General features: G+C 25.0%; 1 protein-coding gene and 1 long non-coding RNA gene across 2 annotated transcripts; one reads left to right on the top strand and one right to left on the bottom strand.

Moving 5' to 3' along the window:
• Nucleotides 1–330: 330 nt before the first annotated feature.
• LOC132920170 (delta-1-pyrroline-5-carboxylate synthase) lies at nt 331–16,171 on the bottom strand. The gene is made up of 14 exons (XM_060982341.1): nt 16,026–16,171; nt 12,978–13,110; nt 12,723–12,911; nt 11,518–11,934; nt 11,142–11,357; nt 10,703–10,868; nt 9,550–9,759; nt 9,328–9,479; nt 7,662–7,799; nt 6,230–6,425; nt 6,032–6,153; nt 4,847–5,033; nt 4,675–4,770; nt 331–914 (listed from the first exon to the last, which is right to left on the bottom strand). Exons 2-14 carry the CDS (start codon nt 13,104–13,106, stop codon nt 745–747), a joined length of 2,388 nt encoding a protein of 795 aa, XP_060838324.1. The 5' UTR covers nt 13,107–13,110; nt 16,026–16,171; the 3' UTR covers nt 331–744.
• Nucleotides 16,132–26,824, top strand: LOC132920171 (uncharacterized). The gene is made up of 3 exons (XR_009660700.1): nt 16,132–16,252; nt 16,344–16,431; nt 26,037–26,824. It is a non-coding gene; the product is annotated as an uncharacterized LOC132920171 (long non-coding RNA).

The raw sequence follows: 26,824 nt of genomic DNA, 5'->3' as shown, positions 1-26,824 counted from the left end.
TACATTATACATAAAATAAACGCTCACCTTTGGTGTAAAAAAAATGATCTATAGAAAATTAAAATTTTCACGCATACATTAATAATTTACCACACATAAAACCAAACCTTTTTCTCAAAAAGTGCATATTTGAAACGTGAAGTACAATATTATAATACTAAATCTGTAATTGTCAAGAGAGTTAATAATTCAATTACGTATAATGAAAAAGTAGACAAAAATCTCGGGTTACTAAAAAAAAAAATGAAAAAATCCAGAGATGTACTCAAGAACGCCTAAGGTTAAATTAAAAACTACGGCGACTGATTGAAAAAAATCATAAGACTGTGGTTTAGAGAAAAAAAGATATTTGACTTCACTTTTTTCCTAAAAATTACAATAATTTAATGATAAAATTAATATAGAAATTGCGTTGTGACAAGATATTATACAATACAATAATTAAGAAAGTTTTTGCTACATAATTATATACATATTATTATGCAAACATTTAAAAATCTAATTTCTAAAAAACATAATATCAATATAAACTACCGTACACAAAAATATGGTATATTGTATTATGTTTGAAACAATAAAACATAATAATAATTTATTGGGAAACCATTCCATTTGTGATGGAATGATGATGATCGGTTAATCGTCTGATTTTCAAAGTTTTCGGACGAAAAACATTTTGCCCATCTTTGCGGCAATAGCATATAAGAGCTCGCACAGTTTGCGCGTCGTGTTTACGTGTGATTGCTAGTTATCGACGGGCAAGTGTTCGTGCGTGTATGTCCGGCTGCCACCTTCTGCGAACTCGGCTGCCGCGTGACCGTCGCCGTTCAGTATCCACTTGGTTGTCAGGAGTCCTTCGACGCCTACAGGACCACGTGCGTGTATTCTCGCCGTGCTAATGCCCACCTCGGCTCCTGAAATTAAAAAGAGAAATCACATACATTAATATTATAATAATATGTTAAAATTCTCGCGGTAAATCCATCTGCTATGATATTAAATCGAATACCTAATAGTAATACCTACTAGTAAAAAGATTCGACCCCGGCAGTGTTTCTACCAAAATAAACCTATCTATGTTAATTTTGTAGACTATCATGAAAATCATATTTACGAGATTGTAATAGCTTTGAAAAAAATATTTGAATTTTTCATCTATAGTTTACTTGAAAATTACATTTTAGTTTTTTTTTTAAATTAAATTAAACTCAAAAACGCTATATAATTAGATTTCTAAATTTTAAATAGGAACTACTCTACATTTTAAAATGTTAATAATGTTTAATTAATTAATTCAAAAATATGTAAGAAAGTCGATTTCATTAAAGTTCATGAATTATAACGAATTAAAATATTTGTTAACCATTTTATCGGATAACTAGATAGATTAACAGAAAAAGTATAAGATTAATACTTTAAACGAAAAAATAATAAAATAAAATGAAGTAATAAGCATTAATAACATATGAGTCTACATGTAGGAATGGTCAAAAAATAATTACGGATACGCCGGGTATCTAATCCCATTAGCTCTAAGTTGTAGAAATTAAATTGTCGAAGCGTTTAACGTCTGGTCATAAGAAAATCGTATCATGTTAGGAAGTGGACAAATTGGTTAAGTTAGGTAGTTAGGTTTTTTTGGGTAGTTTTACAAATATTTAGAAAAATAAAATACTTATGTTAATGATTTAATAGACAATAATTAGATAATAATAATATAATATTAATAATGGTGCGCAAAAATAATATTATATAATACTAATAACTAAGAAATGTTATTTTTTTTTCATTAACTAAATATGCTTATTAATTATCGTTTTTAAACTCGTAATTGAATATAATGGATTCCTAACTTAGTCTGCTATAAATTGAGAGCATATAAAAAATATTCAACTCTTACAACTTCTGAGCAATAATTATAAATACTATTGTTTTATTTCTAATAAAATGTATTGTTTAATCAAAAGCAACTAAGCTACGCCCGCATACAAGATACAACTACTAGATTTACTATAACTTACTACATTCTACAGAATTGAACGAAATAATAAAAAAAGTTTTTTAGTTCTATAAAATTTCAATGTGATAAATATTAACAAGTGATTCAGAATCGATATCATTATTGGTTTGATTACGAAATTATATAGAAAAATGATTTCGGCAACGAATCTTAAATACTGCACGTAAGGTAGTCTAAACAATAAGACACCAATAAATTGTTTACACGAAATAAATGGAAAACTTGTTTGTATATCAGAGCTATATTTTTTTATTTATTTTTTGTCAACACCCAGTACTTGTGTTATAATATTTTATTTAATGAAATTTCAATAAAAGCTTTTTTTCAAATATAAAATGTTTAATATTTAAAACGTTATAATAAAAAAAAAATGATATTTCACAAATAAAGTATTCATCTATATCTTGAACTATAATTCTTTTAAATGTGTTGTATTATAAGTACATTTGTAACTTCTGTGTTTTATTCCCATGAAAAAATATTTTTTCTTCGATAAGAATAATTTCGTATTCTGTTTTATAATATATCGTTTTAGAATAATTACTTTTATTTTTATGAACATAACATATTTTTTTTTTTTTTTTTTGACTGATTTTATTATGAAATCAATAACTGACGGTTTTTAAAGTAAATGGATATTATTTAAATACGTAGTATAAAAATTAAAAAACATATTTTAGTTAAATGATGTGCTTCTATCTATACAGTTTTTACTTTTCGTAATTTTTATAGTTGAATAACATCCATACACGAGACACTGCACACAATCTGTAACGTATCACCCGATAAACATATAAATATTAATATTATATTGCATATAGCATAATATGATGGATTTACGTAATGCGCTATTTATCGTTTATATGTTTACAAAATATCCCTAAGCTACACGCATCGTATACAAATATACGACTGTACAATACATATGCAATGTATATATTATTACGCATAATACATTTACATTTGAAAACTTTAGCTTTATATTCGTTTTGTGGAATTGTTAATAATTCTTAACCCCGTGGTCCGTGGGGGGTTCAAAAATCTAAAAAAAAGTATACAAATATTGAAAACGGACAATAAGATAAAAATAAAAATAAAAACTTAATAATTTCACGAAAAGTAAAATATACCAATTTTTGTAAATGCAATATTAAATTCAATTTTCTCGAGGGACTTTTATCGGTCCCAGGGTATATCTTCCATACAGTATATTTTGTTTTTTTAAATCTTCCAAAACACTATAAATACGAAATCCCGATTTTCAGGATGACTGCAATTTGTAAACTTTTATTATATCAAACAATTACTTTATTTTATTTTATTTTTTTTAATTTCCTACACTTTTGAATAAAGTTACGTAATACCAAAGAACCACCTAATTAATCTATAATATTATACTTTTATATACATTAAAAATGAAATATATATTTATAAGAAAGATTAGTATTTTACTACCGACTCTGAAAAAGTAATTTTAAAAAAATCATATTAATTATCGAGCTGAAATACAAAAAATTACCGATAAATTATTTTTATCTATATGGTTTGTATACTTTATAAATAAATAAACACTTACTTAATTTTTATTATACATAATATAGTATTAAATTTTAAATTAAATAATAAAATACATTTCCCGTATATATTTTTTGTAATTTTTATTTTATTTTCTGATTATTATTTTTATTATTTTTTGATGGTATAAGATTTTTACATCGAATACATTTAAATGATAATATAGTATTTAATATTAACATAGGAGCTTACTATTTTAGTTGTCTTTACTAGTTTTTAAAGTATTATGATTTAAAATACCATATTTATTATCAATAATAAGATAGACAAAAAAAATATTCAAAATAAATACTATGAAATCATTAAAGATTCTACTAAAAAATCGATCTGAAAGTTCTGATAAGTTGAACACACGAGAAAATTTAAACCGCGTATTTGAACTAATTTAATTTATTTTACCACAACATTATACCAATTGAAACCTCGCATTTTATTGGTTTTTTTTTTAATATTTCTTTGGCACTGACAAAGAGAACAAACTGTTTGAAGATATGTCGTAATTTCAATGGTCTATTTGAGGGATTGACACTGTTTCAGGCTCCTTAACACGTCCTATACTTGTATCTTTTGTACAAACTTAAAAATGTTTTCAAACGTGAGCTTAACTTACTAGATCTTCTACACGCTCGTTTTTAGAAATATAGTGAAACCCTTTCTAACAAAGTTACTGCTTGACAAATTCTCCTAAGAGGTATGTTATTTGAACAACCAAAACCCTTTTTAATCTATTACGCTAAAGCATCACTTCAGCGTCCATCAACATAATTGTTTTTTCATCAAATCAAAAAAATCCCGCATTGCGTAATAATATCATTGACAATTTATTGGTCACTTCGGGTTTTAAGTTAATTTAATTATTATTAAACTTAGTTTTTTATACAATAAAACAATTTTTACTACATTTATAGAACCTCAATAGTAGGTTAGTATAATATATTTTTAAATTTGGTTAAACTATAGTATGATAAAAATGTATGCTTAAAATTCAAATTAAATTAAAATATAGTTTTATCTATGTTTATGCTTTAGTTATTAAATTTTTTTTTTCAAAAAATAATGAAATTCAAAACAACACTTACCTAAACCGAATCTAAATCCATCTGCAAACCTTGAACTAGCATTATGGAAAACACAGGCACTATCAACATCTCTTTGGAATTTCTTAGCGGCATCGTCTAATTATCAAAAAAATATTTGTTATTAGTCATTACTATTATTATAGTTAATAAATATCAATATTCTAAAACATACCGTTTTCAGTAATTATAACTTCTGTATGACCACTTCCATATGTATGTATGTGATTGACAGCAGAGTCCAGTCCAGAGACCAATTCAATAGCACAAGCCAGCTCACCGTATTCGTGTTTTAGGGATTTAGCTTGAGGAGGCCCAAACGTTAAACGAGATGATAATTTTGGACCAGAAAATAGCTGAACCTGTAAAATAACAAAATGGGTATCATATAATAAATCTCTAAAATAAATCTTATAAAAATGTATCATTTTTTACCTGACCTGAATAGTAGTTTTAAATTAAAAATGTTTTATTATTTAGTGAAATGGTAATTTACAAACTTTAAATAGGTACAATGCAAAAATGTAATTTTTGAATAGGTACATTAAATCGTAATTTCTATACTAATGTGTTGTTAACAATTCAAATGAGTATAAATGAATATTTTAATGAATATATAATTTATTAAGCATTTTAATATATGTTATATATTTCATAAATTATACTATCTCCGAGTTCATAGAATACGAAAAATAATCAATAAAATACATTATAATCTAAAACCTATAAATAATAATAAGTAGCTAATACCAAAGGAAATAAACAACACTAAATAATAAAAAAAAAATTGAAAATATTAATAAATGCAGGGTAGATATACAAATTAACTGTAGTAAATAAATTAGTTTAAATTACTTTAAATAATGGGTATACAATTTTCACTCGAAAAATTAAAAAATATACAAAATACTATTCATTAAAACATGTTTTAATAATATACAAATAACGACTATTTTTTGATAGAGTAATTTGTCGAAATATATGCATAAATATAATTATTAATTTATGTTATAAACACACACAACACTGTACATTATTTAATATTTTAATTTAATAGAAATCTAATTCGAAGTGTTTAAGTTTTTTTAATCATTTATTGAAAATTATATAAATTAGAGTATTAATATTCTAATTATTCTAAAATACACTTATTTAATTAACTTACCATAATATTTATACTTTTTAAGATATCATACAAAAATATTATTTTTTATGATGTTATTATTATACTATTTTCTAATCGCGTTGATTTTAATATATTGAAATACAATCCATACAAAATATATAATACGTTATTGTATGTCTATCATATGTTATAATAAATTAAACTACAAGGATTAAATTATTATTTTACACTTACATTCTCTCTCTTTAACATATCACAGACTTCATTAAAGAATGGTGATGTAAACAAATCTTCGTGGATTAGGAGGGTTTCCATAGCGTTACATGCGGCTGGGTAATCACACTTGGAATCACGAACTATAATTGTATACATTTAAGTTTAAATATAATTTATTGTTGTTAACATAAAAAATTCATAGAAAAAACCACTTACTAATAGTCAGAGCTTTATCCAGATTGGCATCCTTGTCCACGTATACGTGACATATTCCTTCAGCGTGCCCTAAAACGGGGATGTGTGCACTCTGATCCTGAATACTACGGACCAAGTCACTAGATCCACGGGGAATAATAAGATCAATGTGGTTCTCCATCGATAATAAATCGCTGATTTCTTCTCGGGTCGATACCTATTTCATATAAACGATTAGCAAAATTACATAAAGAAAATTAATTACTTTTACGATTTACAATAGTTTATTCAAGTCGCAAAAGTTATAAATAATATGTTGAAATGTATGACGAATACGTTAACTTATAATTATTGAAAACATAATAAATTATGTATTTATGTATAAAATAATCTTAACTATTCTGAAGAATTGTACATAAATACATTATATTTTGAATTATTTTTAATCGGCTTTATTTAATTTAAATATATTAACTCTGTTATTAGTATGCACGACTTTTTTATTCTCCCTTATTTAATCTGTATTACTATTTCAAACTTTTATTTAGCTGACCTATAAGATATAACATTATTCCTAGTTGCAATTTTTGTATTATCTATATTTTATATATATATTTTTTAAAGTTTTCTAAATAATTTACACTATTGATATTAGGTAAAGCTCAATAAAAAAAAATTTCTTATAACCATTTTTCTCAATCCAAAACCAAAAAAACTTCAAAATATAATTTGTTATGTTTAGAATTGAAAAATGTCAATGTCAAAACTTGGTTTTGTGAGTTTCAAAACATTACTTGAGTACGTGGAATTTCAATTCCTTAAATCTGAAATAAGTAAAGTAAACAAGCTTTCGTAAACTTTTATGTTTGACTGATTTGTTGAAGGTTATTAGTTATTAATAAGTGTTTACCAAATACTTCAGATGAATTGTGTGATTATTATGACTCGTTAGAAAACTAAATTATTTTATATTCTAAATATAATGTGTTTTAAAATGTATTATAATATTACTACTATTAAAAAAAAAAAAAATAGGCGCATGTAGTGTAAAACAAAGAAAATTAAATAAAAAAATAATAAGTTTAGTGTCTATTTTTATGATTTGTTTATAAAAAGCAGTACATTTTGATAAATTTAATACCTAACCAAAGATTTTTAAATATCATATTATGTGTACTTATACGAACTCAATTTTATTCGTAAAATACATGTGGAAAAGACGTACATAATAATTATAAAATGACAACAAATTGAATCCATTGGAAAAAATGACCTCAGTTATAAACAGTCCACTAAAACGATTGAATAAATGACCCACACCACTATTTTCCCCAATGACTTCTTCAATATTATTAGGTTTTACTAGTGAATTCGCAAAAGTCCATTTAGGTATACTATTAGTCATATTTTCCGTAGTGACATGTCAAGAAACACAACTGTGAATATAATTTACCAACGATATGGCGTCCTGGGCACCGACCGTGGCCAATGCCTCTTTGACTACATCCATGAGTGCTTTGTTACTATGCGACGCCTCTTTGCCTCCTTTCAATAAAAGTCCATTTGCCGAACTCAACGCCAAAGCAGCTACCTGTGGGACCACAAAAGTCATTCATAATAAGATTTTACATTATTCGAATGTGTAACACACGAATGAGGTTGCAACATTATATAATATATTATTATTGTTTGGTGCTCTAAAATTTACACATTAGCCATTAAACGCAAGACACCCATACATCGTCCTACTTAGTGCGAGCAAGAGAAGAAGCCTATTATTCTTATTACAATAACACATTTTATACAGCCGTTCATAATACGCAGTTAAGTGTTAAATAATATCTCGTTTTCGAGGAATTCGTAATTTTAGGCTAAACTTGAAACAAGTATCGTAAAATTCAATATTAAACATTTAAAAAGCTTATATGTAATATATATGAAGTGTGTAAATTTGAAATAAACATTTTCAAAAAATAAAAGATGTCATTGATTTCAATAAATATTCAAAAACAAAAGAATATATAAATACATTACAAATTAATTCATTCTATGTGAAATATGAACAATTTTTAATTGAAAATTCAAAATACAAACTAATATAAATAATATATTTTATACCAATACACATCGATGTTTGACCTTTTCCATTGGGATTTTTTTATTAATTAATCTTCTTCCGTCGTTTGAATCTGTCATATTTTATTTTATGTTGTGAGAAAAACACATAAAAATATGTATTTTTATTTATAAAAACATAATACCTGAATAATCTTATTGTCGTGTTGGTAACAATTACGTAATATACAGAGGGATGTCAAACTCGTCATTGCGTAATAACTAAATAATTTTTTTTTATGTTTAAATTGATTTTTAATGATAAACAGAAATTTTAAGGGCTTACTAGTGTTAAAAAATGCATACAAACGAATTCACCTTTTTTTTTAAATATAATTTTTTCTCTTCAAATATAGTTGAATTTTAAGTCGTGAGAAATCATGTTGAAATTTGAAGGTAACACAAATATCGTGTAGCAAATAACTTAGCTAATGAATCAATTCATACTATATGTATACATATAAATACAAAATATTAAAAAATATGTTTCTCAAAAGCTGATTTGAATATGATTATAAAATTAATCTTCTTTGAAAAAGTTTAGCAACTAATATAAAATAAAAATCAAATAAGATTTCTTTACTTAGCTGAACTTGTGTTTAATATAATTTATATGGATTTTTATAAGATTTTTTTTTTATAAATCATCAACATTTGTTATAAATAATATCTCATCACAACTTGCATTTATACCAACTTTAATTTATTAAGCTGTATTTGATAACGCTAAAAGCATTTTACAAGAAATTTATCTTATTCTTGACTTTACGTTTATATTATTTTACTTATAATATGTTTTTACCGTATCTTTGTATGTCAATTGTATCTACTTTATTTATTGTGCAAAACTAAGCATTATTATTATAATAATATAATATTATTGTAGGTTTTCTATTTTGTTAGAATAAAAATAAACGAAAACAACATGGATAATATTTATCTCTCTCTCTTTCACACACGCACATTGAATAATATTGTTATTCTTAAACTTTAAATATATTTACCTGAGGCAAACAATCAGGTCGAGATTCAAAAATGACAAGAAGAACACCAATGGGAACTGTGACTTGAGTTAAATTTAAATTTTCTGAAATCTTAGTCCTCTTTAAGACCTTACCAACATTTGTGTGACTAGTTTCGGCAATTTGTCTAAGGCCTGCAATAATATTTATTAATTTTATTAATTTATATTATATTATTATATTTTACTGTGAAATAAATCTTACCTGTGGCCAGACTCTTGAGTTTAGCCGGTGTCAAAGATAATCGGCTGATCAAAGGAGCAGCTGTTCCTTCCTTGGTAGCTATCGCTATATCTTTTTCATTGGCATCCAAAATAGCTGCCTGTTTACTTATTAACAATTCAGCTAATGCATATATTGCACTCGCACGATCTACAGCTGGTAACTTTTGCAAGACACGACTTCCATAACGTGCTATAGAATCAATAAATAATATAAATATATTTTGACTGTGATATAATTTAATCGTGCAATTGCATAGTGTGATATTTATAAGACAAAATAAATATTTGTGTTTCACAATCTCATTCCAACGTTTGAATACCATTTATAATCTGATTGGATTCACGCGCTACTCCCTTTACTCATCTACCCCCAAACGCCTCATATTTCGATTACCCGTTGATTTTTCTAGAACTTCGCACTCGTGGATATCAAATATTTTGTGTGTAATACTATTTAAATAAGATAACATTGTTTTTATACCATGTTATATAAAATAATAATAATATAGGTAATATTCTAAATTAGCATTGTAAGTTGATTCTTCGATTTTTATTGCTACCTATTTATATATAATTGCAGCTCGAATAATGCCTAATTAATGAAAGCAATATTTTTGAACATAAAACTATTACGTATAGTTAGTAGAATATTAATTTTTATCATCTACTACTGAGAAATCACTAGGATATAAATTAATATACTTTATACTTTTTTATGTCTATCGAAGCAAATTCAAAATTGATAGGTGATAATCGATTCTCCTAGATATAGTTATACTCTATTTATTTACTGTTTATTTAATAAAATGCTTAGACACAAAAATATTCATTCAATGATTTGGTCGGTAATTAGATAAAACTTAATATTAGCACAAAGAGTAATTCAATAATTTGATTATACCATTTCATTATTCTGATAACTATTTATCAGTGGGTAGGGTAAGTTAATACAAAATAATATAACATGTAATTAAATCTTAAAAACTGCTACTTAACGATTAGCAGTTACCCATCTGAACATTTTGTAAAGATTATAGTCAAATATAAAACTTAATATCGTATGAATTAAATTAATAATAAATTATTTTTGATATTTATGTAATTTTTCTGTTTGAAAAAAAAATTGAACGTACCATTTTCAGCTAGTGTTTCAACTGGAGTGGTATTAGCAGTTGGAGCATTGGTGAAAAATGTGCCAATTTTTCTACCAGCCATAATAGACTTAATAGCTTTTTCTTGCATACCATTACAGATAACTACAGAAACTCCTCTATTTAACGCCCACGTGGCCGCTTGTACCTAAAATGATAATTCGCGTGACTCATTATTTACAAATAGACTGTTTAAATTTAATGGTCAGGCTAATGGTTTCCCCTTCAAATAATGTAAACTGTAAACAAATCATATATTCCATGCATAATTAATATTATATAAAATATTGTTATCCCTCTACTATAAACAAACGGAATTAATTAAACCAATAATAATTAACGTTGTAAAATCAAATATTATATACTTTGGCCTTTATCATTATTAAATTTTTTTAATGTGATTTAAATGAAGTCAATTCACCTTGGAATCCATGCCCCCTGTACCCACAGTTGACTTTTTGCCGAACTGTATTATGTCCGCCATATCGCTGTTGTATGTCCAAATCATTTTTGCCCCTTCCTGTTTTGGCGGTCGTGTAAAGATACCGTCTACGTCCGACATTAAAATGAGTAAGTCTGCGCTAACTTCTGCAGCTAACATAGCAGCTAAACTATCATTATCCTTGATGCTGATAACCTATATAAAAAAAAAATTGTTGAACACAAATAGCTATTATTGTATATTTTAAGTCTAATAATAGCTTGTGTAATGCGAATTTTAAACAGTGATGATAACTGTATATATGATGATATCTACTGCATTATAATAGTTATATAAACATTTATAATTCACCGACCTTCTTTCCTTTAGATTTAATGAGGTCGTCGTCCTGTGGCGGTGGTGTCACTGCGTCATTTGTATTGATAATAGGCACAATATTCATACTGATAAGTTCTGACAACGTGCTGAATAGATTTTTCCGTGTCTCGTCGTTATAGAAATCAGGCTTAGTAACTAAAACCTGAGCAATCTTAACACCATATTGTGAAAACATGGCATCGTACAAAGACATAAGACCAGATTGACCCACGGCCGCAGCTGCTCTAGCCTTCAGCAATGTTCTAACATCTTTTCTAGCATGGTCGTTAGCCGATAGTGTCTCTCGCATACTCAACGACATTAATAATTCGTGGGTTAACTTTTGTTTCCCAAATGCTACTGCTCCACTGGTAACCATAATACATTCACGACCCTCCAGGTGACACTCGGCTACCTAAAAATGTATTTTATAATTTTATTTTTTATGCAAACATTCGTTTGTTGTTTTTTTTTTTTACAAAATCGAAAAATATATGAATTCTTTTGTGGACTTTTTTTATACTAATATCATTTATTTTTTAACAGATTTGTTCAAAAAAAAAATTCATAAATAAAAATCCCAAACACTATTACTTTTAGCTTATTCAAATTTTAAAATTATAATAACATACATTTTTTAGAAAAATTGTTTAATAAATTTGAAATTAAATTATAAATATCTTGGGTTTTAAAAAAATCAAAGGAAATAAAATACTATAAAATATAAAATATAATATAATAAATCAACAAGACTAGAAATCGAAGTACTATTATAGTTGTCAAATAAGGTAACTATCAAAATTAATTACTAAAATACCTTTTCTTGCTATTATACAATTGCAATTTACAATAATAATTGAACAACAATAAATTATTATACAATTTAATAATATACAACACTAAACTTATAAATTGTTTTAATTAATATCGTGATGCCATTTGTATTATAAGTACCACATAACTATTAACATTGAATTGAATCCAACTATAATTAATATTTTAAGTTAATTTCCAATATTATTCGTTATTAAAAAACAATTTTTTTTTACCACATACTTGCTTATTTTTAAAATTGATTAAGTATAAATTAAAAAAAATATATATCGTAAAGTATTATTTGTAATACGATTTACTAATAAAATAAACTTAGTTATATTCCCATCGACTTCATAAGACGATTACCTATCAATCTCCAATACGTACTTGTTCAACAATTGATGCTAACCGGCCAAGGGCAATTCCGTGTTCATCTTCTCTCGTGATTACGGCACTACCCAATTTTACTACCAGTCGTCTTGCATACTTTAGTTGTGATCTATCTGAAAACGAGGATCCATTTACTGATTGCGAATCAGCTGATTGTAGTGCTCGTTTCAGGTCCAATTGCATACTCTAGAATGACCAGATAACAATAAATATAACAATAATTTTTGACAAATTTGTCATAAAATTATTTACAGATAATTGGCTATAAGATCTCCTTGCACCACATTGTCGAATGGTGGATGGGTATGCTCTCAAGCATCTACAAACCCGAATACTATTATACATGACTGCCAGCCTACGATGTTGACGTCCCAAAATCATGGTGCTATAAACAAAAAAGAAAATATATGTTACATATGAATTATGCATTAAAATATAATGTAAATAACCAGCAAATACATCTTACTGGTGAGGTGAATTTACTTAAAATATATGAATATTTTGTAAATTTTGTTAAAATTAAATTACAATGTAATTAACATAATAACTTTTATTAAGGTATCTATTATTTTATCTATGATATTGTCATCGATTTATATTAATACAAGGCTTTTCATACCACTATATACGACTATATAACGTTAATTGATAATTAAAAAATAATAATCGAAATTCTTATTAATTTAAATAAAAAATACAAATATACCAATTACTTTACATAATTGTAAGTAAAATTTACCGAACATTTTTTTACAATTAGATTTTCAGTATAGAACTCTACTACGAACATACCTGGTTTTACAATTTATTATTTTTTCAAAAAATGAATATTAAAAACGTAATTTGAACCTTTAACATCTAATTGTCTAATATTACACAGTATACAACAATAGGTTCCAAGGATATTTCTATAAAATTAAAAACAATAATTCGTACAATTAATGCCATAATATTTTCATATAAATTCTGAAATATAATAATAAAAACATATTATACTTATAGGTAAATTAAGTATTTATTTATAGACAATATACTATCGTACTTTAATAAATTACCAAAATTTAAATATTTATATCGCATATTATTATTTATACCATTTGTAGTAATGTTATATTGAACAACTGAAGACTAAATATATCAAATAAATTATTCATAACAACATTTAACAATAAAAATTACCCATATTTTATTTATTAAGGTATTATATAATGAAATAAATATATTGTAATCTTTAAAAGTTATCAAATCAAACAACATGCACCGTACCTAAGTTTAAGGTCAATTATAAAATAACATCGATTTCTTTGCTATACAAATTTAGATTTGCAACAAATTAAAACCATATCAAATATACTAAAAAACGAGTATGTTGTAATCGTATATACTCGAGAATAACAGTTAAATTCCTATCTATTTTGGAGGATTCTTTAAATTGTTTTCGGAGGATAACAAAATATGTTTAAGTTTTCTAGAAGACATATCATACTCGTCAACTTGTTGGATAAATGAATAACATAATGCTATTCCCGGTTTTCAAAATATGTCTTCATAGATTATAACACATGTCCCTTACAGAACTACTTGACAGACTAACAAATTGTTCGCTTCAGCATGTAGATAAATTTAAAAAAGTCAAAATAAATTCAGCTAAAATAATCTAAACTGTATTCGAACGATTACCAGCTAATTGTAAACAAAAAATTGTATTTTATTTATATTTTGTTTTTTTTTTTTTTTAAGGAAATCTTACACAGTAATAAATAACAAAAATAATCAATATCTAATTGATATTACGTAGAAACTTTTAAAAAGAGTAAAAAAAAATTTTTCTTAAATACAGACATAATAGTCGTTTATCATATACAAGATATTTTCAAAAAAAAATTAACTTCAGTACCTAAACAAATACGTACATAATATCATCAATTATTTACATTTTTAAAGTTATTTTACAGGTACTTAATTAATTATTCACAACATAGAAATGTATAACTGTTTAATATTTAAAATATTATACTCAGTAAAGTTTTTTTTTTAAATTAAAAAAAAATGATAATAATTACTGAGTTATAAAATAAATTCATGTGCAATTTATCAAAAAAATAATTAAAACAATAAATTATAGCAGTGATATTTTGTAGGTTACGATTATGTTATTTTTTTTAAATTTAAAATCAACACTCATAAAATTTAATGATACAATAAAATTATGTCTACGTCAATCTATTAGGTAAGCTTTATTTTATTTATGTTATATATATTATAATACAATGTACATTGTACACTTGTAAACATATTAAAGTTGCGTTTGAGTACTGAATTAATACACTTACCTACTTTTTATAGCACAAATAATTTGCTGTTGACTAAGACAGTAGTTTGTAAACTATTACAACAAACGTCAATTTTTTCATAAAATAGAATATGGTTGATTTTATTTTGAATTTAAGTTATTTAATTAGAAATCGTGAACTAATTTACAATTGGAATCCCATGTTGGAATGTAACAAAAAAGTGTCTATCGTCTACTATATTCATTTCCGTATTATTGAGTTTTTAATGTATAATATGCAAACTGCATAAACTGTTATATATTGTTGGTTCAAAATAAAACTACATTATATTATGTGCACAATTTAATATTCACAGATCTGAACATTTTTAATTTTAACTAAACAAAATATCTATTGCTTGCCACTATAAAATGTATTACCACATAAAATTGAGGTGATATTTATTAATAAACAATACGTTTTGTTGATAATAATATTATCCTATAGATAAGTCAATTTTTAATAGTTTTATTTTTTAACATTAAGTCTAGATCAATAGCGTTTTCAACTTAACTTGTCCAAGAAGAGTATTATTGTAAATTATATTATCAATTTAATGAAAAGTTAAATAGAAATTATGAAACTTAATAAGTTGCAATTCAAAGAAATAAGTCTTTATTTTTGTGATGACCAACTCGATTAAGAGTCCGTTAATGCTGTACTAAAGCTCAAGTGCAATATTAAATGTAACGATAGCAGTTGAAGCGAATGAAAATAATAAAAAAAAATGTATCTTGTCAATAACGCCGATGGTCCTATATGCTTTGTTTTTAGATTTAAAGACATATGTGTTTGTTTAATTTGTAAAATATTTATGTAATTTTTACTTAAATTACCTATTATTACATCAATTATCGAAATAAAATCAGTTGAATATTATGTTTTTCAAATTGTAAATATGCGTTATAAAATACTAAAATTTATAAATTAGCAGTGTATATATTAATTATATTTTGTACGAACTAACCTGAACGAGATGTTGAAGTGGCCGGAATGGTAGCTTGATAGTCGATACGTTACTGATTTGCCTACTCTTACGTTGTGAGTCTAGCTAATGTTTATAATTGAACCCTGGACACTTTACTATCAGAATTACAGATAATAACAACAATTCCTCCTCACCTTTGCCGTATTTCCTGCTCCTTATCATTTCTTGTTTTGGTTGGACTTTATTTTCTCATTTGAGCGAATTTGGTAAGAAACCAATATAAATACATAATATTGATTAACATAAACTAATAGATACGATTAATAAATAATATATATGTACTTTTGTTTAAAACAGGCCACTTTAATGCAAGGTCGGTGCTCCGATATTGCAAAATTATACGGCTACTCCTTCCCTGGATTACACATTTCACAACACGATTCAGGTACAAAACTTCGTTTCCTCTAAAGATAATAATTGCTTCTTATCAAACATCATGTATTATTATATACGCATTTTTTGTTCTTCAATATTAAATGCTTTAAAAAAGTTATTATTATCCATTTAACTACACAAAGTATGAATTTTATGTTAAAAATTATTCTCAAATGACATATTTTAAATTAATCACCACATTATATCGATATTTTTCCGTGATTTTATTTATCTCCAATCAAATGTCCCGTTATTTAATTTTTTTTCAAAATATATGTAAATTATATCAATAAATCGTTATTTGAATCACTTTATCTTGTTGTCTTTTATTTTTTGTTATCATAAAATGATATTTTGTTACGTACCTGTTATATACCTAGTACGATTATTTATAATACTAAGTACCTTAAATAAAATTCAAATAAATTTATCAATTTTGACATGGATATTACAATTGAATGTTTTATATTTTTTTTATTATTTTAAGCACGAAAATATATTATAATAAATATGTAACTGTATGTTTTTATTCCTGTTATGATATTATGGTATATATATATCAATGACCTATCGACATATTTTCATAACACGAACATATTCAATCATCAATAATATAAAAACATTAACCTGTAATTATTATAAACCCGTATTAAATAATAAAAACAAGTAAACTATGATCAATACTTATTGTTGTTTTTTATATTCAATTTATTAAATTAGTTATTAGGTGCTTAGAAAAAAACTCAAACATTTGCTATGCATAATAGAAGATTTGTGAACCTTTTTATCACACCCTATTTTAGATTTTAAATGAAAGCAATGGTAACTATTTGGTTTACAATAATATAATATTTGTGTATTGGTTAACACATGATATATTTTTGAACATGTAAAAACTTGTTTTCAGATTATTCTAATTTATTGGAAAATGAATACGGATTATAAAGAAAAAATAGTATTTGAGTTAATACTTATACAATTTTTTAATTTAAAATTTACAAAAATAAATTTAAAATAATTGTTAAATATAAGCAATATATATTTCCATTCATAAAAACTCATTGATCATTTTAAAACAATATAAATTATTCTTTTAGTTATATAAGCAAACATTCTACATTTAAACTATTAAAAACATAGTCCAATTTTATTTCAAATTTATAAATATTGGTTATAACAAAATTTGTAATAAAGGATAATATTACAATAAACCATTTTCGAATGGGAGAATCATAATCTAACCCGCGGATTCCGTATGGTCAAAGAAAAACCTCCTTATGTGAATTCTACTAATTTAACCCATTTAATTAAATACATATTATACTAACCGAGTCCCACTAACAATACCAAACCGAAAGATAAAGCATAATCAGTAAACCTTGATACATCTCTTGGTCCAAACCCGACGAATAATAAAACAATTTATAAACATCTTTAATCTATTAAAAACATTTAAAATCAAATATATTTGTAATATTATTACGTTCGTAATATAAAATATATTAAATATATAAAATAACTATTTTTGATATCAATATATCTGTTATACAATCTATACCTTAAATGACTAGTTGCTAAAATTCGTTAATTTGTTTTTCTTTTTAGAATTTTTCTTTTTATATATGTTCCAAATTTTAAAAATAAATGCTAAATATTTCATATTTCTTACATATTTTTATTTAAATAATATAAATATTTGTACACTTTGACTTTTAATTAAATAAAAATCTGCTCCCTAACCCCTAGTTATTACACTTGAGTAATATTTACATTGAATTTATTAATGGAAATAATAATGGATTTTTATAAGGTTTGGTTTGGTTTATAAAAAATAATAATAATAATGTAAAATAATAGAAATATCATTAATTAGTTTTACATAACAGATAATATTACTATGTATACTTATTAATGAATGGTAATATCAATGATATTATTTATTAACTGTGATCGTCATTGAGTCAAATTATAAAGAGCACCTATGTGTTTACGCCAATGTGGTCAATATTATAGTGAAACCTCCCCTAACGGACACCTCCCAGTAGCAGACGTTTTTTTGAGAACGAGGATATTTTTACAACTTTTTAATATGAAAACCTTCGCATTATTGTCATTATCGTAATTTAAAAATAATAACAAAAAAAAAAGCGTAAAACATTTACATTAGCATAACGATAACGAACTCGTTCAAAAACCGATTTTTTCACACCAAATCGAACTATACATATTTATATATTATTAGTTATTACTAATTATTTAACCTTACGCATTTTTTTTCCGTTTACACATACTATATAAATCTAAAAAACTTACCTCTGAGTAGCAAACATTTCTGAATATTGGAAGAAATGTTGTAGTCGGAGTGTCCGCTATTTAGAGTTTTCACTGTATAATGTTCAAATAATAATAATAGAAATGTATTTTTCCATTAGCGGGATCTTTCAAACAAGTTTCAGCCCCTGGATCCATAAATCCATCTTAATCCGGATTATTTATTTGTCCTAAGTCAGTATACTAAACTAGATCATCTAAAATTACCGATAAAATACATAGATATACTTAGAATTTAGAATTTTATAAATGTATAATAATTATATGATACTAATAAATAATAATAGTACCTATCTGAATTGTATATTTAAAAAAATATTGTTTTGAAATCAAGTGTTTACATAATAATTTCGATTTTCTACAACAAAATATAATAATGGATTATAGAAAAATATTATCCAACACATCAAAAGTAAATTGAGATAATATACATTTAAACATTTAATAATATAATGCCTAGGTATATAACACGAATACTTTCAATTTTTCTTTAACTTAACGAGCTATGGATTTTGTTTATTTATTATCTTAATAGGTACTATAAAACAAGATTTCATTTCTAAATGTTAAATAATATTACTTATTTGTGCTATAAATCTACGAGTATCAAAAGCATTCAAACAAATTGAACTTGACGTTCTATACGATTTAATTGGCTTTTCTAGTCTCAGTCACTATAGTTATCACACGACTAACAAACGTCAATTAACCACTTATTTTTTTTTATTTTACAAAAATACAGGGTTTATTTAGAGTGCATAGTTAAGAAAATTGATTTATGACTGTACAATCTTCTTAAAAAAACAACAAATTGACTATTTAAGTATTTATTCAAAATTTAAAATCAAAACACATTAAATTCCTATAAAAACAAATATGTGTTGTTAATACACCACTTTGATAAAGTAACATTAAAACGTATGTATAATAATAATGATAGGTATTTACACTTCATGCAATGAAAAATTTACATGAACGATAGTATGTTCTGAACAAAATGTTGATTCCCACTATTTTAATACTGAGGTGGAATACTAACGTCATTATTTAATTGTTTATTTAAAAATGTACACCCGTTAATCATACTATCATAGTATGGAATATGGATTAAAGAATCATACTCATTATAATATTATCGTCTACCATATAATAAGTTTAAAAAAAAAAATACTTAAGGTAATGATATCGTCATTTATGAAGAGGTACTAAATAATCAATCAAAAAATGTTATAGGTATGTGGTAATATCTAAGTCACGAAAAAAATTAACTATTTACTTTCGTGACAAATTCAATAATCAAAAATATAGAAAATTAAATGCTTAACATTTAAAATAATAATATTGGTTTTTTAATACATATCTTTTATGTTTTTGTATTTAAATAACTAATAAGGGCTATACGATAATACCAATTTACACGATTAGTATTTAGATAACTTAGTATGTTGATTACATATCACACTTTTTATAGTAATAAAAAAAACTCTTTAAAGCTACAGTTGTTCATACAAAAATCCATCAACATTTAAGTATATTTCAATAAATCTCAAGTTCACTGCATAGGTACTACGGAAAGTATTAACGTAATGTAATATGCACAATATTACATTGTTAAATTAGTTAATTCATTATGTACGTATTGTATTCTATTTCTCACACTCCTCAAAATAATAAAATCATATTAAGAAACAGTAAATTAATTAATTGGAAGTAGCTGGTACTCTAATAATATTAGATATATTTAATTGTAACATTTTGCTCAGAATAAAATTCTAATATATCTTTGTATAGACATTTAATTTTATAATTCTGAATTTTCAGAAATCAGTATTTTATTTTGATATCACTTCAGACTTTAAGTAATAGAATTTGATTTAATTTTATTACCTACTTTAACCTTCACAGTAATACGTATTGTGACTGTGACATATAGAACATTACGCTGAAAATAAATTGATTAGACAACAATAATACAATTAAATTGTCATGTGATTATTACATCATGACACACATCAATATTTTCCAGATTTGCACAGTTTCCCATTAACATCACATTTTTCTCCCCTCATACATACGTATAACTATATACGGAATACATTCAACAAAGCTCTCCCTCGTACAACACATAAATAATATATTAATGATGAACCTGATTTCATCCAGGAATCCCTGAATGAACCTTGTAATTAATAAACTTCTTACAAGTGTTTTTTCGTATATTTACAAAATGTTTATGTATTTAAGCATATTTATTAGATACTATGAATAATATAATGTTTCTTGTAATAAAATAAAAAGTACTGAAATTAATAAATATTAAATAATATACACTAAATAGGTACTTGTATAAGTAGGTACAATAAATTATAGACTTATATATGGATATGTAAAAAATAAATATAAACAATATATTTATATGAGTAATTTTTTCTGTTTTAATGAATAATTATTAATACATTAAATGTACTAATATTTTTCAGATAAAAAAACTAATGTTTTGTATTAATATTAAATATATTTACTATACTTTAAAACAATTTTTAAGATTTAATTTTATATTAAATTCATCGTTATATATTATTCAATACTATACTATAACATTAATATTATTAAAATAATAGTTTAAATAAAGAATTTTTAAATCTCTAAATTGACATCATCAATCTAAAATTTAAAAGTTTTATTATAATTTTAAAAAATGTAATTTGAAAATTGTAATTCATAACCATCATCAATGTGCAATTATTATTTTTAATTTGACCAACATATACAAATAATTACATTAGTTCTATCTATATATAATAGTTAACTTTAATCTAATTCTAAATAAAACATATAATCAGCTAATTTATAGTAGCTAATAATTATTAATTATTATATTATAGTGATTATACTTACAATTGGTAAGATTATCAATCCAGAACAGAATACACAATACATATTACATAATTTAAACTTTCAAGTGACCTGTTAAAATAAGATAACACAATTATTATTACATTTTATTATCTATATTAGGTAGTTATACCTATATGTAGGTCTATACAATATATAGATATCTATCATCTATATACAATAATATACAGCCATACAGGTTTTATGCTAAAATTATGTGTTCGTTTGTATTCATAGTCCATATATCTATAGTAGAATAATAAAATTTCAGTTGTACCCTTGTACCTATCACCCATTTAAAATTTGATTCATTAGAAATAATATGATATTCATATATTTAGCAATACAAGTAAAAATATTAGTTATTATATATATATATGTATATAGGTTCTATATAATTGCTAGAATAAGAGTATAGTAATACAGATAGGATTAAATACAAACCTTCAAAGTTTCGATTGCCTATGTATAAAAGGGTTGGATGATCTTTTGAACTACTATCTTCTCTCTCTGTGGTAACAACCACTAACCATTATGATATTACTCTTACCTTTGAACGTATATAATTTAACCGCACGAGAGATAACTAAATAAGTAATCGCGACAATATCCCATATAATAAAATAATTGTATTTATAATTTTACAATAATAATATTACCACACGGTCCATGCATAACTAGTTCTTTGCCTATGGACACCATTCAATACCAATAAGATAATAAATAATATTAATGAAATATAATAATAAATCAATAAATCATATTAAGATATTTATTACTTATAACTGGGCTTTATCTCAACAACCATCTAATTCGTCGTTGCCGTCAATCTACTCAGCTAAATTATATATTATTTATAATATACTAATTTCGTATACTGTCGTATTTGTTAATTATTTATCGACTCTCATGTAATCTGCATCAATATTTATCAATAAAACTATATTATATGTAAAATTATCTTAATGACTACTACTGCCAAAGTTTATGAATTATGTGAATAAAAACAATATGTATAACTGCTATTTTTTTTTCAAAACTAAACCCTAACGATTTATTTAGTATTCAAATAGATACATCATATTACCCATAAATAATAAAAGTTCACAGAATATAGTCTACCTTGTCTATCCCATACAGACGCTTATCCTTCCATCTAAAAAAGTTTCCAAAAAAAATTTAATAAACATTAATTTATAAAAAAAAATAACTTAACAACTAAAACATTCCTCGTACTTCACCTAGAATTTAAAATTCCAAGTAAGATGCAGATTATATTTCCATACCAGGTTTGATCGATTCAAACATTTTAAAATTAATACCAAGTCTAAAAATCAAAACTTCAATGTACTGAAACTATTATGGCATAAATATGAATAATTCTCCGCACGCACACAAATATGTATCTAGTATTTTTTAATATTCATCGGTTTATAATGTTTATATATATAAATATTTAATAGTTTATATTTATAATATATTTTAGAAATGTTCACTGATAATCGTTAAACATATTGCTATTAAATAATTTGAAGTGAAAAAAAAGAAATGTATTTAGTACCTACAATCTGCATATTTTATAGTAGAATATAATATGACAAAGCGTTTGATTTAATATTAAAACGTATTTTATGAGTTAAACTATTTCTTATAAGGACAAAAAATATTTATATAATTATAGATCATAGAACATTTTAGACAATTTTATGAGACTAAAAATTCGTTTATTTTCGGAAGTTTCAACTAATTAAATTGGCAATTATTAATATATATTAAAATATAAAAATATATTTGTATTATATAGTTTCATAAAATAAAAAGTTACAACTATTTACGAAAATTTAAAAAAATGTATTTTTATTAGGCTTTGAAACTATGTGAAACTCATTTTTACAATTCACTCATCTTATTTCCAATGATGAAAATAGCAAAACATACTGTTCGCCTATACATTGGCAATATTTTCTGTAGATGGTATTTTTGTTTCTTTCAATACCTATTCCTATTATCTCCAATATTACAAAAGTTACCAAAGTCTTGTTTGTACATGTAAATTTAAAATAATCCATAGTTTAAAATGAACGAAATTCAAAATATATTTAAGATATACTCTGAAATGTAAAATAAAATTGTCATCACTATATTATAGAACTATAGAACGTTAATGAATAACAAACAAAACACATTATTTTCGTACTTTTCGTACCCAAATCATACCTTAATATAGGAAACCAATATTTGAATACCTATACTACTATTGAAATTTAATTTTAGAGATGAAAATAATTCGTAATATAGGACATAGGTATTTCCTGTTTTGCGTACCTACTAATATACCTAGCGTCAATTATAGGTAGTGAAAAGTAGTTTAGTTGCAAGCGACTGCAACAAGGTAAATTATTGTGTTGGTACTTAATGCAGTGTATTCGTGTGAATCAAATAAAAAATGTTCATTATTTACGACGTGAGAACTGCATAGGCGGACATCGGTGGAGCGCTTAGGAGGACTAAGCCCCCAAGTATTTCAATACCCCCCCCCCCCCAAAAAAAAAAAAAAAATTCGAATGTAATATGTTATACTTGTGTATAGAAAGGAGATGCAAGGTCACTTTACATTAAATTATTATAGCCCCCTAAAATTTCAACTAAATGTCCACCTATAGACTGAGAAGATAAAATGAAAAATAATTGTTGAGATATGAACGCCTGGCCAGAGAATTCGAAATAAAATCGAAAAGACGTGTTTAACTAATTTTTTCCCCCATTTTCGGAGCAGGAGCAGTCGCTTCTAGTATTCTTTTAAGAAGCTGCTCCTGTTAGTAATTAATACTTACCTAGGTAGTATTTTTGGATAATACAATAGAACCTAACCTACTTGGATTTGGAAAAACTTTTTTCGACTGACTCAGTATCTACGCCTATCTGAAAATAATATATATACTAATATATTGTACCTATTAAATATCAATTGCTATAGACAGGTCATTGAACAGCCGTAATCGGTTAATAATTATATAATTGTAATATAAACAATATTTCCTCGATCCATTACATTTACGAGAATTGATTAATTATGATTATTGGAGTTCAGAATTACATGCATTAATGGGCTTATCAATGTATTATATTATATACTACGAAATTTGTATACAATAAGTTCTTTAAATTTCTAAAAAATGTTGAGGTAATTTTTATAAATGTATTTACATGGAATATTAAAAAATACTCAACTTAATAATAAATTGCAGCTATATAATTATATAATATATTGTTATGGACTAATATAGCCAGCAAATTTATTTCAAGGTACTTAAATATGTTGTTCCACAATATGAATTACTGTAGATTGTAGAATGTCATCAAAGATGTAGGTAGAGATACTATTTTAAACTAGGTGTGGTTTAACTATAGTTGACTAAAGGATCAGGGACCGTATAGTCTATATAGTTTATATATATATCACATTTACCCATTTATGTTTTAAGAATTTGCAATCTACAAAAACAAAATGTTATATTAGTTACCAAGAAAATGTATTAAAAAGTTGTTTATCATGGAAACAATATAAGTTAATTTGCAATTCTGAATGAACGGCTCAGTGTACTGTGCGCATCATACATGTCTGCCATATCTATTCGCAAATACTAAAACAACATTTACATATTGTGATACGTAAAGAGTGCTGCAAGAGCCATTGGCCCACTTGTAAAACTTTTGGTCTAGAAAAATAATAACAGAAACAGCATAAATTTAGGTCGAGGGTGTCTACAGTATAACATTTTCGAATGTAGATAAGCACTTATTATAGTTGTTAAGTCCAGAGCATCTACTTTAACTTAAATGACTTTCTACGATTACATTTTCAACTTGTATTTTTTATTTTAATAAACAATTTTGATTTCAACTGAAAAATTTGTTAAGCTAGTTTCACTACATTATATTATCTAGATCTCTGGCAGTACCGCTCGCTGCAATATATTACGTCTATTATGATGATTCTTAAAATTCGTATGAAACAAAACAAAAATAAAAATGTTAAATTTTCTATCACGTGTTCGTTCATATATAAATATTTTAAATATTATATACATTTTTATTATACGTAATCTCGAATCTCAATTCAACACAAAAAATTCCAAATATCTTTAATATTGGTAATATACTTATTATTTCAATGCGGTCATAGCTACAATATTGGAATCACATTGTAACAACTATACCAACAACTAAATGACAAAAAAAAAAAAATTAAAACTCCTAAATGTTTTAAAAATAATTAAATTAATATATGACGTAATAATGTACGAAGTATATACCCTAACCTCACGAGTACTTATAATAAATATATTAAATTATTTGATTTGATTTGATTTCTTATATTTCTTACAGGCACTAGTGCACCTCCTTAGTTTGCAGATTGAAATGGATCTTTGCTCTACAATTATTATTATCGCTCGCATCCATTTCCAAAAGAAAAATATGCTGATATGTGAATACGCTATCTACTGCGTTTGTACAAGATAATGGACCAACATTTTTAATTTCATAATTTAATATGTCACCTGACGGCGTATGTGACGTAAATCCATATATTATAAAGGTTGCCGTGTTATCAATAATATTACACATTATAAACCATATTATAATATTAGTATAGGTAACTTAAATAGCAAATACCTAAGTTTGGAAAAAATAATAATGTATATATAGGAATATATATTTAAATATACTCAAATCATACAGGGGTTAAAAAAAACCAAAAACTGTACCACTTGATTTAAGGTAAAAAAATCAAAAGAAACTATTAATATACCTACCTCCAAATGGGTGGTCCTCAATTCATGTTGGATTAATTTACAAAATATTATGATAGCAAGGAAAGTTCAAAACAATTAAAAACATTGCAATCGCGAATGACTAATTCAGTGACTAACTAGTGTTTACCTAACCCATTGCTAATATTATACAAATAAATTACGTATAGTAGTATAAATAAATATATAATGCCCTTAGGAATAAAGTCTAACACAACACTTAGAATTATATTTTTTCATCTAGGTAGGCATATTTTAATATTGAATTCAAATTTAAATCAATTTAATGGCATGGTACTACTGGTACTCACTCTAAATTCTAATACTTACTATATTATACACTTACTCCTGATAAACGATAAG

This window comes from Rhopalosiphum padi, chromosome 2 (assembly GCF_020882245.1).
Source record: "Rhopalosiphum padi isolate XX-2018 chromosome 2, ASM2088224v1, whole genome shotgun sequence".
Taxonomy (NCBI): domain Eukaryota; kingdom Metazoa; phylum Arthropoda; class Insecta; order Hemiptera; family Aphididae; genus Rhopalosiphum; species Rhopalosiphum padi.
The sequence above is the reverse complement of the archived record's forward strand: the minus strand, read 5'-3'. Positions and strand labels throughout refer to the sequence as shown.